The 15,063-nt window shown below is 36.6% G+C and overlaps 1 protein-coding gene across 1 annotated transcript in view; it reads right to left on the reverse strand.

Moving 5' to 3' along the window:
- Positions 1–312: 312 nt before the first annotated feature.
- LOC148125623 (glutamate receptor ionotropic, NMDA 2B-like) overlaps positions 313–15,063 on the reverse strand; it is a 122,477-nt gene continuing 107,726 nt past the window's right edge. Inside the window, exon 3 of the mRNA XM_087934689.1 lies at positions 313–982. Within this exon, the coding sequence (XP_087790815.1) occupies positions 380–982 (603 nt within the window). The 3' untranslated portion in view covers positions 313–379. The remainder of the gene's footprint in view (positions 983–15,063) is intronic.

Genomic DNA, 15,063 nt, shown 5'->3' on the forward strand with positions numbered 1-15,063 from the left:
TGTTGCCAAAATTTTATTGTACTTAGAAGTGGCATTTACAAATGTACCAAAAATTTTAATGCTTATTTTAAGAGTATCCTTGATAAATGTTTCCACCAGTTATATTTAATATCTTACAGAAGGACTTGAGAATAATTCCAGAACAAAAGTATAATTAGAAATATATAATTGTTATCATCTCATCACCAAGAAGTTCGTATTCATATATATGTTCCTTGTTGCCAAGTATATACTCAGTTAGTTTTGCAATGGCTGAGAATCATATCCAAAGGGGGAGTGGGGGAGATTCCAAAACTACACAAAAACTCCAACCATTTTAATGCCTTTTAATTATGATCTGAATTTGTGAGTAACCAATTTATTATTACATTTATTTCCCTTACCTATTTAACATGTTAGATTGGTAGATCCTCTTGTCTTGTGTATTGTAGCAGCTACTCTTAGGCTCAGGAATAAAGCTATGCTCAGATAGCATATCAGAGGCGGCCGTGGTTATTATGGCTATTCCATCTTTCACTCTGTCACGAAGACCATAGTCCCACTCATCATATGATACGGAAATGAGTCCAGTGGGAAATTCAGACGGAACTGTGTCTGTATCTCCAGCCACCAAACTGGGCACAATCCATGTGTAATCATACCCAGTCAGACCAACAGAGTTAGCCACCTCAAAGATATAAGTGGCCTCTTCCTTAGTACAGTACAGTAAGATGACAGGACTCTGGAGTTTCTTGAGTTGATTCTGGATCTTTGAATCTCCATCATCCAGAGACATGTCCAGCAAGAGTACCTCTTCTAGCTCCCAGCCAACAAAGCTGTTCTCAATAGTGCTACGGACCTTGTTGACAAAATCTTGGTAGCCAGGAAAGTAGGTAGTGACAATGGAGAAAATGTACCAGTCATATTCTTCCATGATGTTCAGCATAACAGAAGCTTGTTGTTCTATCGATGGGCCAAACTGGAAGAACATGGATGATTCATCCTATCAGAGGAGAAAAGAGGAGGAAGAAAAGTCAAACGAGAACATAATAAAAACATAATAAAAATGTGCCTCATTTCACTTAGATATACAGAGAAGAGGGAGGCTAATGTACTGATTTGCTTTGCATTTAATACATGACTTATGATTACATATAATTATGCATGCACAATCATAAATTTGTGGTTAATTATTTTTAAAACCTGCAATCATATTGGAAAAGATACAATAAATCTTGGTACAACGGCTTCTTGGAAAGCATACAGTCAACAACCAACTTCTCTTCCTCGAGTTCTGCTCAACATGTGTTTAAAAGTATCTCATATAGAAAAAAAAGTACTGCAGTACTCAGCTCAAGAAACCCACCTTTCATTCTACTTGCAAAGAAAGCAGCAACAAATCTAGAGGAATTACTGACTTGCACATTTTGTTTAATCTAAAGCCCTTGTTAATGGTTATTCAAATTATGGGAATCATAAAGATCCTAGATCTTTGTTATTTGTGATAACAAATAGAATAATCTATTTTGCATATTTTCAGAGTAGATGTATATTCCTCTCAAACTCACACGCTGCTATTGAAGTATAAATAGAGAGCCATATACAGATATTTATTAAATAGAAAATATTCTAACTATGAAGCATGTGGACAAAATATTAAACATATCAGGAATTGTTGCTTAATAAGAATTAATTCTTGAGTGTGAGTGTATACTTATATACATATATAAGTATATGTACACACACACACATACATACATTACATAGTATAAATGCTGAATTAATGTAAAATCAGACAATCTGTTCTATTATTCCAGAGTCAGTGAAAACATCCAAGCATATTCCTTGAGGTAGTAAAAACTCTATAGTCTACATTTCCTTCAACTTTTCCTCTGGTTTGAGCAGCCTCAAGTTGCCTTTGCATTCTCACAAATCAAGTGAGTATAGTCAAAAGAAATAGTTATAATTTATCAATCAACTGATCAATCATATCCAGCCTAGAATGCTACAAAAAAGAGAGAGTATTTCAAGGAAATCTCAAGGATAAGTTAAAAACAGACAGATGGGAGTTTTTTTAGATTGTAATTGTTTGCATATAAAATGTTACCCGGAATAACACCATGACAAGGGGCATTGGAATTCTTCCATAGGATCCCTTAAGCTGTTAATAGAACATGGGAAGAAGGTATAGATGAAGAAGATAGAGAAGAAAAAGTCATTTGCCAGTCTTCAAAGAAAAAGGTAGCAAAATATTTGTGAGCTGGCTGCTAGGTAGTTATATCTTATGAGTATAAAAATAAATGAGAGTGCCAATAACAAGTGCACCTTTTTCTGCTGGAAATTTTTCTTTTTTCTCCCTTCTGCAAAGTCTGGAAAAATCTTCACCCAACCCAAATTATAAGCAATTCAAGATTTGTTGATGACAGACAGACTATATGCTAAACCAGAGAGAAATTAAATGAGATGAAATAATTTTCCAAGTCCTGTAAAAGAAGCCCATTTTTCAATTTAGTACACCATTCCAAATGCTTCAAACTATTATTTGTGGAATGGGGATGCTAAATTAACCCCCCCACACACACAAGCAGGAGACTGTACACCCTTTCTAACAAATGGCAGTCCAGTCTCGAAAGCCACCAGTGATGAAGCTCCCACAACTTCTGGAAGCAAACTGTTTCATTTGTTGATTGTTCTCACTGTGAGAAAATTCCTCCTTATTTCTAGGTTGAATCTCTCCTTGATCATTTTCCATCCATTATTCCTTGTCTGGCCTTCAGGTGCTTTGGAAACAGGTTGACCCTTTCCACTCTGTGACAGCTCCTCAAATATTGGAACACTGCTATCATGACTCCCTTGGTCCTTCTCTTCACTAGACTAGCCATGCCCAGTTCCTGTAACCATTCTTCAAATGTTTTAGGCTCCAGTCCCCTCATCATCTTTGTTGCTCTTCTCTGCACTCTTTCTAGAGTCTCAACATATTTTTTATAGAAAGCCAGGACTGAAAATTGTTTAACTTTAAGATGTCAGAAAACATACAAAACCAATGGGAGTTGGAAACATGGACTATGTTTTGATAGAAAAATGTTGGAATATTATTGCATCTAATAAATAAGAGTAAATAATATTTATGGGTTTGTTTGATCTCCCCTGTAGCAAGCATTTGTTTCTTTTTAATTTAGTTTATTAATTTATTTAATTTATTAATTTGAAAATGTTAAAGAAATTGTATTTCCTTTAGATCAATGTTTCTACATTCATTCACAGCAAGCTTCAATGATTCTTAATAACAGGAATAGTAACACTTTAGAGGGAAAATTTTGTTCCTTATGCATACTATGATTGTTTATCAGTTGCTGTTTCAGAGGAATATCACCACTGCCGCACTAGCTGACAAATCTATTATAAACTCCTACCCAATTTTTGCAATGTGTTAGAAGCTGTACAGCAGAAGTTAGAGAAAATGCACATGTGTGATAGGATATCAATATCTTAGCCTTACTACACGTACATGTTCTGATATATGCAATAAATCCCCAAGAATATCCCATCATATCAGTGCTATCAATTAGCATTATTTCATGTTTCCATTATCTTATCAATTCATTAAAATAGTGAATATAAGAAGCTTAACAAAATTGTCATTTTCTTTTGAAATGATACTTCTTCAAATCTTCTTTCAACTGATCTACATAGGAAATGTTGGGGGCAAAACCACAGGAAAAATAGTTCTATTTTAAAGTTTCTTCAGTTTTTACTGTTCTCATAATACCATCAAGAAGTTACTTCAGTTCAGACAGAAGAGATTGCTCAAACCAATCTATATTAGTACCTGGCAGTATGCTTTAACAAAATCAGCAAAATCAGCTCTTACAAAAATGAGATGTACTAAAGTAAAATATTACATTGAAAAGAAAAGTGCTTTTCCAGAAATTAAATTGAACAAAAATCCTAATACATCATTATTCTAAATTAGCAGTAAAAACATGTTGAGGACCCAAAATGCTTTAGTATTTATCAGAATTTTATCCTTTTTCCAGTTACAATAGCTATTAAAAATGAAAATATATAAATGGATATAGCACAACAGTCATTCAAGATTAGATTAGGCTCTTAAGGAGTTAACAATAATGCAATATGCATAGTTGATCGATATAATATGAATTTTAATTTAAATTTAGAAGGGAAAGATTGTTAATATCGTGCACAAAAGATATGTACCAACCGACACACTATACAATGGAAAGATATTTTTATTTGATGTTTTATGTTTGTATTTATCAATGTTTGTTGTCAAATTAAATTAAAAAACTTTTTTAAAAAAGATTAGATTAGGTTTTATAGCAAATGCTAGGAAAAATAATATAAGCTATACAGTAGTTAGCATTTGCTAATTGTAGCTTATATTCCTATAAACATAATTGTGCTTATAGGCGAAAGCACAAAAACTATAAACTTTCAGTACAATCTACAAGGCAACTAAATCTTCACAAGATTACACTGATTTTCAATAATTCCACTTGCAACACATAAGTACTATTGAGTAGATTGAATAATCAGAACATGAAACAACTCCAATTTTAAAAACATCTATTTTGCAGAAGAAAGGTTCAGACACTGCCATTCTAATATAAAGATACTTCTAAAAGAAATTCCAACATTGCTGAGCTAATCTTACTATAAATAATTTGAAGTCACATTTCAATGAACTGTGTGGTACTATATTATTTATAAAGCTGAATATACTATACTTATTTCACTATTGCATTTTTTGTTTTTGCTATAATCTGTGCGTTAAGGTTATAAATAAATTAATACTCTCCAGCAGTGAAATTAAGGAGCACATTCATAGTTATATGTTATCACTGGTATACTGATAGAAGTAATGCTGCATATGTTTCTCTCACTATATGCTTTGCCCTTGATTATATTATATAATAAAACATTATTATATTATATATTATATTATACAATATAATATATGCTCTCAGCTATTGCTAACAATCCAACTCTAGTTTACTGCAGTCCTAATTGTTTCAAAACTACTGTTTGAAAGAGATTATCAGTTTAAAATACTTGATTTATGTTCTCAGACAAAGACTTCTGCTATTTTCAAAATCCCTGTCCTTGATATTCAGTGAAAAAGAACATGAAACTTAAGAGCAAAAGCAACAAAAAGGAAAAATGTTCTCATGTTGTTTTTCACTGAAATTAGGCTTGAGCAATAACTTTATTGTTGCATTTAATATAGAATTTAAATGTGAAATGCTGTATATAATGTTTGAAAATGTTAACTCTAGCTATAGAATTTCAGACTGAAATGTTTTAAAAGAATATGATATAAAAATTAAAGTGCCATTATTAATTAAATTCAGCTTAAGTATTTTTCAATGGATTCCACTGTTCTTTTGTTTTCTTTAGATTTTTTTTAAATCAATTGTAAATTGATTTTATTACAATATAAATCATATTGGAAAGTTTAGAATACCAATATGTGGCTTCAACAGGCAGATAAACTTAATGTGTTCTTTAACTAGCATGAGCCCTAAGATAGCATCATGCTCTCTTTTAGAGAGAGAGTCTGACCTTGGAGGAAGAATCTCTCTTTCACACAAATAAACAAGCAAACAAATAATTTGGATTTTCACATACTACTTTACATATCAGAAGGAAAACTCAATGAAAATATAAATAAAATATTAAATGGTGTCTACTTTTTAAACAGAAATTTAAAGAAGCTAGACTTTTTCCAGAATAAATGAAATATTCTATAGTGTATAGGTGAAATTTAGGAGATGAAATAAACTTCTAAGTGTTAGATCCTGTTCATCTTCCAAGATGTGCCAAACAAACACGTCACTGAACAGCCCAGCTGGGAAGCCATAGAAGGAAAGCCAGCTGCCACAGTCCAAGAGATGCTCCCTTCCCCTTGACAATTAAAAGAAGTGGTTTGATCAGTGACACCCCACAGTTAAGATATTCACTGATGTAACCTATGATTAGTTCCCACTCAGCCAACAATGAATCCAATGTATTGGAAAATTATATAAGCCAAATTATATATTAAGGGTAGTTTCTAAGTATAGCATTTAAATAAACCAAAATAACTGTAAAAGCCTCCCACCAAATTTTTTACTCAGTCCCAACAATTTATGACTTTATGCTGAAAAGTGTCTGCTCAAGGAGTATGTGCTGATGAAAGCTGCCAGATTGCCCTATAAAGAGGTCATCGTTCCTTCTTAACTGGCTTAATAAAAAGACTAGATGGGATGCCTTTGGTCCTTTCCCACTTCTTCTCTCTCCCCTATGTCCAATATCAAGCTGCAATACAAAGGAAATATTGGCAAGATAGAATGACAGACCTATGGGAAGTGGACCTAATTTTTGATACACAAAAATTCTCCTGATACTCAATCGAAATATCGCAATAATGAGATGTTTTTCATTGCAATAGTTTTCAAAAGATAAACATAATTTTAATTATAGAAAATGCAGGTTTTGTGTAATGCAGATTCCGTTCAGATTTTTACATTATAACATACAAATTTAAACAGGTTTAAATTTAAGGTGGTGGTTGTGAGGAAAATAGGAGAAAGGAGCACTAGGTCTGTTTGTCACCTTTTCAAGTAATAAAGGTGGGATGAAAATCTAATAATTAAGTAAATGTATACAGTCCAAAGCTAATCCAATGGCAGTAATAAGATGCAGGACGATGGCCAGAGATGAACCATTTCCTCGTCACTACCTGCTAGCATCCAATCAACTATTAGGCTCATAGCCTTGTGTGTGGCTCCCCGCTACAGGCAGCATATCTCCTACTGGTGAGGCTTCAAAAGAACAGCAACATAGTTCATACATTCCTCAAAAGTCTGAAGCAGATTCATTGCCATATCTTCTCCCTCCTTAATATAAAAGGCTCTCTCGTTCTGAATTTTTAATCAGCATTCTTAGCTTGTAGGAGTTGAGAAAGTTGTGGATCCAAATTATACAGTGTATTAGCCAAGTCAAACATATTTCTACCCTGAAAATCTGTTGTGAAATGATTACCGCTAGCATAGCAAATATCCTGCTTTGTTCCAATCATTATTCTCCTTTGTAGATTACAAAAAATCTACATGAAACCAGTGGGAAAAGGTCAGAAAGAGTTTTGGTTGAAGATGTCAACAATATATACATAATACCTGGCTAGTGGCTTTATTGTCATTAGGTGAATGTAAGACGTTGCAGATATGAAGCAAATGGCAAATGGATGGGTATCTGCTTCATTATGAGAGTATATGAAGAGCGATTCAATTCAGGCAAAGGAGGAGTTGATCTCTTGAGTGCTAGTAATCTTGTAACTAAAGACAGGGTATAATAAATGTTACCAAGTTAAAAATAATCAGCTAAAAGGGTTATACCTTAGGGAAGGCGGACAAGAACTATTTTGCAGTGCTATAGAAACTAGGAGCAGAAATATTGGGTAAAGTTTGCAGCTACCAGATTTCAGTTAAACAGAAGAATTAACTTCCTGATTGCAAAGTCAGTGAAACAGTGAACAAGAAAGAGGTCACAGGTTTTCCATCTCTGGAGGTTTTTAAGAAAAGGCTGGAGAGCTACTTCATAGACAGTTTAATTGGTTTTCTTGGACACTGCCAAATGTTTAACTACCAGATGATCCTTCTGGACTCCTCCAACAATTCTATGGTTCTATGAACTATAAAAATAAAATCCACAGAAGATATACAAGGATTGGGCAAAGCATTTGAAAGAGGAGACTGTAGCAGCTCTCTTCAAAGAGCTAAAACAACTATTTCTTTTGTGAAGTTTACACAGCTGCTGCAGAAGCTATTCTACTGTTTCACTGGCTCATATCTGCATGCAAAGATAATTCTGAGACCCCAGGGTTGTTGCATAAACCTAATACTGTGTGTACTGATGTTTTATTGTTCAAATGTTATCTTTATCCACTGCCTTCGTTTATGGAAAAAGTGATACATAGAATTGTTTCAATTTAATATATATTATATAGTTAATACAGAATAATTAGCTAGTTACAGGTCTGAATTAAAAAAAGGCTTTTCACATTTGAGTAACCATTCTGTAAAATATTAAGCTCCCACTGCCCAAATAATAACTCTTGTCAGTTTATTTACCTATAAACAGAAGTGGGATTCAAATTTTTTAACAACCAGTTCTGTGGGCATGGCTTAGTTGGTGGGTGTGACTTGGTGTCATGAGACTGGGTGGGCATGGCCAACTCAACATCACTCACATCAAGGGGCGCTTCTCCTCACTTAAATACCCTAAATAATCATTAGATTGAAAATACCTGCAAGCCAGAGTTACAAATCAGGCAGGATGCCAGAGCACCTTGAGGAATTAAAATAGTTAAAATGCAATGATAACTATCAGCAGCCAACTCTTGCTCATAAAGTGAAACCCTTTAGCAGAGAGGTCATTTAAGCTCTCCAGAAAGAGCACACCCAGGAGAAGCAATCCTTAGATCCATTTGCACCACTTAAAGATACCAGCTAGTCTCACTTATCTCAAAAGATATCCTAAGGAAATCATCCACATTTAAGGAACGGTTACATGCCCCCCAGAAAGGCAATAAAAAAATCAGTGCCAAGCTTGCTTCCTGCCTCTTGGAAGTACACCCCAAAGGGACAGTGCCAGATACCACTAAAGCAGTGAAGACCCTCCACTCCCCAGGTAGAAAAAGAAACCATGAGGCACGAAAAAAATTCAAACACAATACAAATAATTAAATCACAACAATAGCTGTTGCTTATTAAACCAATTACCAGAACAAATAGACAAAGGAACTAGCAGATTTCTCAAACCAGTTTCTTTTCAGGAACAGAAATTAATCTTTTTCAATCCAAACAAAGCTGAATAGGAGAATCCCATCAATAAACACAGGATTAAACGTCACCAAGGACAGAATTAAACTTCACCAAAAAACAGTTTTAGACTAAAACTCAGAAAGGGTATGGAAACTCATGTTTGAATGTGAATCTTTCTAGCTAGCCAAGAAGAAGTATTTCCAGGGGAATATTTCCTCCCAACAGCAGTGTAAAAAGCTTAAAACAACCCTTCCCCTTAAAAAAAAAAAAAAATCCTCCTTCAGAGACAGTAAGTCTCGGCTATTTGCCAAGAATGTAATTAGTGTGGAAAAAACCAAAAGGATTTTTTTTTCTAACTACTGGTTTTCCGAACTGCTTAGAAAGTTAACAAGGGGTTCTATAGAACCAGTCAGAACTGGTAGAATCCCACCCCTGCCTATAAACATATTTTCTAGAGGCCTCTGGTCAGCATGTTAGAAAGGTTTAGTTAAATGTACCTTCTGCATGCTGCTGCCATGCAGAACCTCCTCAAGTGAGAACTTTTACTTCATACAGAGTGCAGCAGCCATTTTTCAAGAAGAAGCAAAGAATGGGTTTTTGCTTGGTTTATTTTTCAGGAATTCCCTTCAAATTGGTTTTTCAGACAGACTTACAATCTATTATTTTGTAGCCAGGCTACTAAACATACAAACCTATATGCATATATGAGAGAGCAGGAGGACCCCCCACATTGCATATCTGGTTTGCTTGAGGCATGCCACCCCATCCAGACCCAGAGATTGGACATCCTTGTCTAAATACCTACAGCTACTTTGCCTTGTTAAAGTTGGGAGAGTCTAGTTAGTCCCATCCAGTCCACAACAGACCCTAGACACTGGGATAGGACATCCATTGCATCACTCAAGTGATGGGTAGAGATATAGACCTGGGTGTCATTTACATATTGATGATATGCCACCCAAAACCAGGGGTGGGATTCTACCAGTTCACACCTATTCTCTAGAACTGGTTGTTAACATTCTAAACAGTTCGGAGAACCGGTTGTTAGAAGAAATTACTGGCCTAATCCTGTAAGGAAGGCAGGAAGGAAACATTCTGGTGTTGCTTACAGAAACTGCCTCTCCGTTAACCCTTATTACATTCTTGGCAGGACTAGACTTCCTGTCTCAGAAACGTCTCTGGAGTTTTTTCCCCCTCCTTTGCTGGTACTTTGCTTGTGTGGAGTGACCATTCAAAGTTACAATGGCACTGAAAAAAGTGACTTATGACCATTTTTCACACCTACACAACTGTTGCAGCATCCCCACAGTCATGAGAGGCCAGGCGAGGAGATGCATGCCTCGATGTGAGTGATGTTGAGTTGACCATGCCCAACCAATAAAAAGACCACAAGCCACGTCCACCCAGTCACATGACCACCAAGCCACACCCACCAACTAAGCCACACCCACAGAACCAGTTGTTAAAAAATTTGAATCCCACCCCTGCCCCAAACCAATGGGATCACCTCACGCAGCAGCCTCATGTACAGTAAATGTTAAATAGAAAGGAAGAGAGAACAGAGCTCTGAGGCACCCCACAAAGTAGGGGCTTTGGGCTAGATCTTTCCCCCTCTATCAACACCAACTGGAACTGGCCCTATAGGAAGGAGGGGAAGCAACACAATACAATGCTGGCCATCTGCAGTTCCTAAAGCTGGCCCATAAGGATACCATGATTGATAGCATTGAATGATGCTGAGAGATCAAGAAGATCCAGGATGGATACACTACCTTCATTCCATTCCTGCCAGAGGTCATCCATGACTGGCATCAATGCCGCCTAAGTCTGAATCCTGACTGAAGAGGGTCTAAATACTCTGCTTCATCCAGAGTTCTCTGAAGGTGCCATGCAACCACTCTCTCCACACCTTCCCTAGAAAGGAGAGGTTGGGGATTGGACAGAAAGTGTCCAGGCTAGCTGGGTCGAGTAATGGTCCTTTAAAGAAGGGGTGCACCAGTCCCTCTCTCAAGGAGAATTAACTGTTGCCGAGACTCACTCACGTTCGCCCTCCCATAAGGCTTTAATTGGGCAGGAGGAGCATGGATCTAACACACAAGGTGCCGAACTAGCAACTGAGAGAGTCCCATCCACATCCTCAGGTTCGACAGGCTCAATTTCTTCCCAGATTGGCTTGCAAACTGTAGCCTCCATCGCTTCCATAGATTCTGTTCCAAGACTGGAGTCCAACATAGAGCAAATGTGACTGATTTTATCTGCCAGATGTGCAGCAGCATATTCTTTACAGCAGACTTCAGTTTCACTCACTTCAAGGAGGGACTGAGTCAGCCAGAACAGGATTGCTGAGCAACTATCAGTAGATATAATAAGGGTGGAGAAATAATCATGTTATACCACCCTTGTTGCATTGAGTTAGGCTTTAATAGCAGCTCTAGCTTGTGCCCAATTGTCTTCGCTCCCTGTCTTTCACCAGCAATGCTTTAGGCATCTCTTAGCCTGCTTAAGTTCTCTTAATTCCACAGGGAACATCAGGAACTCTGGGCACAGAGAGATGGTTCAGGCGCAATCTGTTCTAAAGCCACTTGTTATTCCATGGCTTCATCTGGACCGAATAGCAGGCTTTCCAGAATAACTCCAAGTTGCCTCTGCAACCCAATAGGGTCTATTAGTTGCCTGGGATGGAGCACAGTGGCTCATGGGGTAAGAATGCTGGGTGGACAATCTGCAACTCTGCATTTGAGACCCAAGTGCTGCTGTGTGCAGCTGAGCTCCCATCATTTGCTCCTGCTGACCTAGCAGTTTGAAACTGTGCAAATGCAAGCAGATACATAGGTACCAATTCTGTGGGCTTATTTACAGAGACATGAAAGGAAAGCCCAATTGGGTGCTCTCTGGGCAATAGTGATGTCACCAGTTAATCCTTTCAATATGGTAGTGCCTCCCTTTCTGACACAAATATGACAACAACTTGGGGCAAGACAATCCAATAGGTGCAGCCTTCCTGTGGAGCGGGATGGCATCCAAGAAATTGAGTCTCACCAGTGAGTGGTCTGTCCCAGTAGTGGTATTCATTTTTTTTACTACTGGTTCTGTGGGTGTGGCTTCATGGCCGTGGTGTGGCTTGGTGGGCGTGGCAGGGAAAGGATACTGGTGGGTTGAGGATAGTCCCATTTCCACTCCACTCCAAGGGAAGGATACTGTAAAATCCCCATTCCCTCCCCATCCCAGTAACCTGCTTTCCAGCTCCGTTATCCTGTGCAGGGCAACAAAAGAAGACCCAGCTGATCAGCTGGGACTTGGGAGGTAAAGAATAGATAGGGGTGAGGCCAGTCAGAAGTGGTATTTGCCGGTTCTCCGAACTACTCAAAATTTCCGCTACTGATTCTCCAGAACCTGTCAAAACTGGCTGAATACCACTTCTGGTCTGTCCATGGCAGGACAGAAATCAAAATCTCTGCCAATTCCTTTGTTCTGACAGAAAAATCAGAACGGGTTATTACCACTATGAGATGGGCCCTGGATAACTTGGGCCAAGCTCATGGCTGCTACGTTGGCCATAAACCCCCAATATGCCTCTGACCTAGGGACAGCATTAAATATTTTATTCTAACAAAACTGATTAATTAGGCATTTTATAGCCACTGATTAGTTAAAAACTGATTAGAGCCGTATAAAAGCATGAGACCATTAAAGGAATTTTTTTTCTCCTCATCTAGAAAAAGTGAAGACTAATACTTAATTTACAAAAAGGCAACTATAAGGTTTTTTCAAAACCCAGTTATCAGATCTTATCTGTTCAAAAAAGTGAGGCGTCTATTTATTTGGATGTAACACTATTATCAATTGAAATCATATCAATCTGTGGTCCATTCTCAGTATGATAAATGGGCTGTAACACAGCATTATAGAACCATTTAAATGCTTCATATTTAGAGGATAAAAACTGGTCCCTGCATTACTAGTTCCAGCTGAAATTTGTTTGTTTCCCTAGCAACCATTCACAAATTGCGTATCTCAGAAGAGCTAGCAATAGCAAGAAGATGCCAGTTCATACATCCTGCAATATCTTCATGGATATGGTTTGATGCTACTCATTTTCTCTTCCAGACCTGAGAGGACAATCAAGTACATTCAGATGCCCTGGTAAAAAAAAAAACTGTCTTAAAAATTAGGGAGCTTATTAGTTTTTAAATATGAATATATCTTCTCAGAGATCTAATCTCATTCAGGCTTTGCAAATGTTCTTTGCAAAGAAAAGAAAAGAAAAGAAAAGAAAAGAAAAGAAAAGAAAAGAAAAGAAAAGGGAAAGGGAAAGGGGAAAAGGAAACGAGAGAAAAGAGGGAAGGGAAAGGGGGAAATTTGAGGGGACTTACAAAAAGTAAATTATAAAAGTATAACAGTTATTAATATTCACAAGTTCTAAATGAAATAGTTTCTCGAGTGTGTAAAGATTCTCACATTTCAGTAGCAGAACAGGAAGATCACATGGATCATGGAAAAGAATGGTACACTGTCATTTTATTTTCAACAGAGAAATTGTTTTATCATCTGTCTCAAAGTGAATAAAAATTGACTATTGAGCTTTTTTTCCATCCAAGAATATGGAGAAAGGATAACAAAGAATTATAATCATGCAAGTTCCTTGCACAAAACAGCAACGCTAGTAAAATGCTGCTTATCTTTCCCCATATAATTTCACAGATAGACACATGTTTTTTTAATTTAGATATCATACACATGAAGCTAAGGAGTGAAATAGGTTTGTGCCCCACAAACGTTTCAAACCAAAATATTTGAAGTCATTTTACAGGATATAGAATATACACAGGGGGACATAAGAAATGTGTAACTTTCTAGATGTTATGCTCTACAACTCTCAGAATCCCTTATCAGTGCTCATACAAAAACTGAGCTGCTGGAAATTGCCTTTCATCATCAGGAGAGGCATGAATTTCCCACTTCATGATATCTTCTTTTTTTAAGTTTTAGGGGAAATGAATATACAGAAAGTGTGTCATTAACATTTTGTGATGTTTCCAAGTATAAATATGACCATGCATAGAAGGAAATATATACAGAAGGTCACGTTATCTCTTTTATAAATATATATAGGAGCTCACATTATCTCTTTTATAGATAATAACTACAAAAAGAACTGTACTACTCCGCAACAACTGTATTATCAGAGTACCTTCCAGCACAGCTTTTTCCAACTAGCTAGTTGTTTTCTTGATCACAGTCTACAAGAGGATAATAAAGAAAAATGCTTTCTGTACACATATTTGTAAGCAGTTTGAAGAAAGCAGGTTATTTTGATCCATCTCAAAGTAATTTTAGAATGGATTATGGGATTAACAATGTTTGGAGATTGTTCGAGTGAATGTGAATCTATTTGTGGTTGTTTTGGTCTTTCACATAGGAATACTATGGCACGCCCATCAGTGCCCAGACCTCTGTATTATGAATCAACTTACTATAGCACTCCTCAAAGACAGTCCTATGTAGAGCACATTGTGATAGTCTATTTATAAAGTGACTAGAGCATTAGTAATCATCTGGATGGCCTCCCAATCTAGGATTGTTGGTTTTCTTCCTATACCCAATCGATGGTGTAGGAAGAAACAATTCTTCAAAACAATCTTCCTCAAAACAGAAGCTGTTGTATTATGTTCCTTGCAGTTTCATTCTGTCCCACAATACATATCATGTTATCATTCAATATAGTCAGAACCATCTATATGAAATCATTAGGAGATCTGTTACAGGATATTATCATTATAGTGATGAAGCCCAAATGCATTTCTGTGTAATATTTTCAGGTTGAATATACCTGTGCTCAATAAGGGATTGGATAAGGAAAATATTTTCAGGAAAGCAGCTAATTTTCATATTCTGAATAGGATTATAATTGCCCAAAAGGAGAAGATACAGAGTTTATATACTATGTTCACATGGATCTGGTGGTATCCCATACTTATCTCAACTAATGACTGGAATATCTTTTATCAGCTTTGGATAACATCTACTCCTGCATATTCTCCTAGAAGAAAATTAATTTTAAATAAAAGTGCACATGCTAGTAAGCTTCAAACTTAGTTGTCATAATGTATCCCATGTTTTATTGCTTTTGTATCTATCCCAGAATTATCCATTAGAAAACTATCAGATTTGTCTCTAGAAAGATTCTAGAAAATATTTTGTGTGTTCCTCCATCATCACTGACGAAATCTTTGGCACAGGGTTGGGGTTTTTGTTGTTG

The sequence above is a fragment of the Pseudonaja textilis genome, chromosome 5, assembly GCF_049901715.1.
Source record: "Pseudonaja textilis isolate UNSWEBS1 chromosome 5, rPseTex1.2, whole genome shotgun sequence".
Taxonomy (NCBI): domain Eukaryota; kingdom Metazoa; phylum Chordata; class Lepidosauria; order Squamata; family Elapidae; genus Pseudonaja; species Pseudonaja textilis.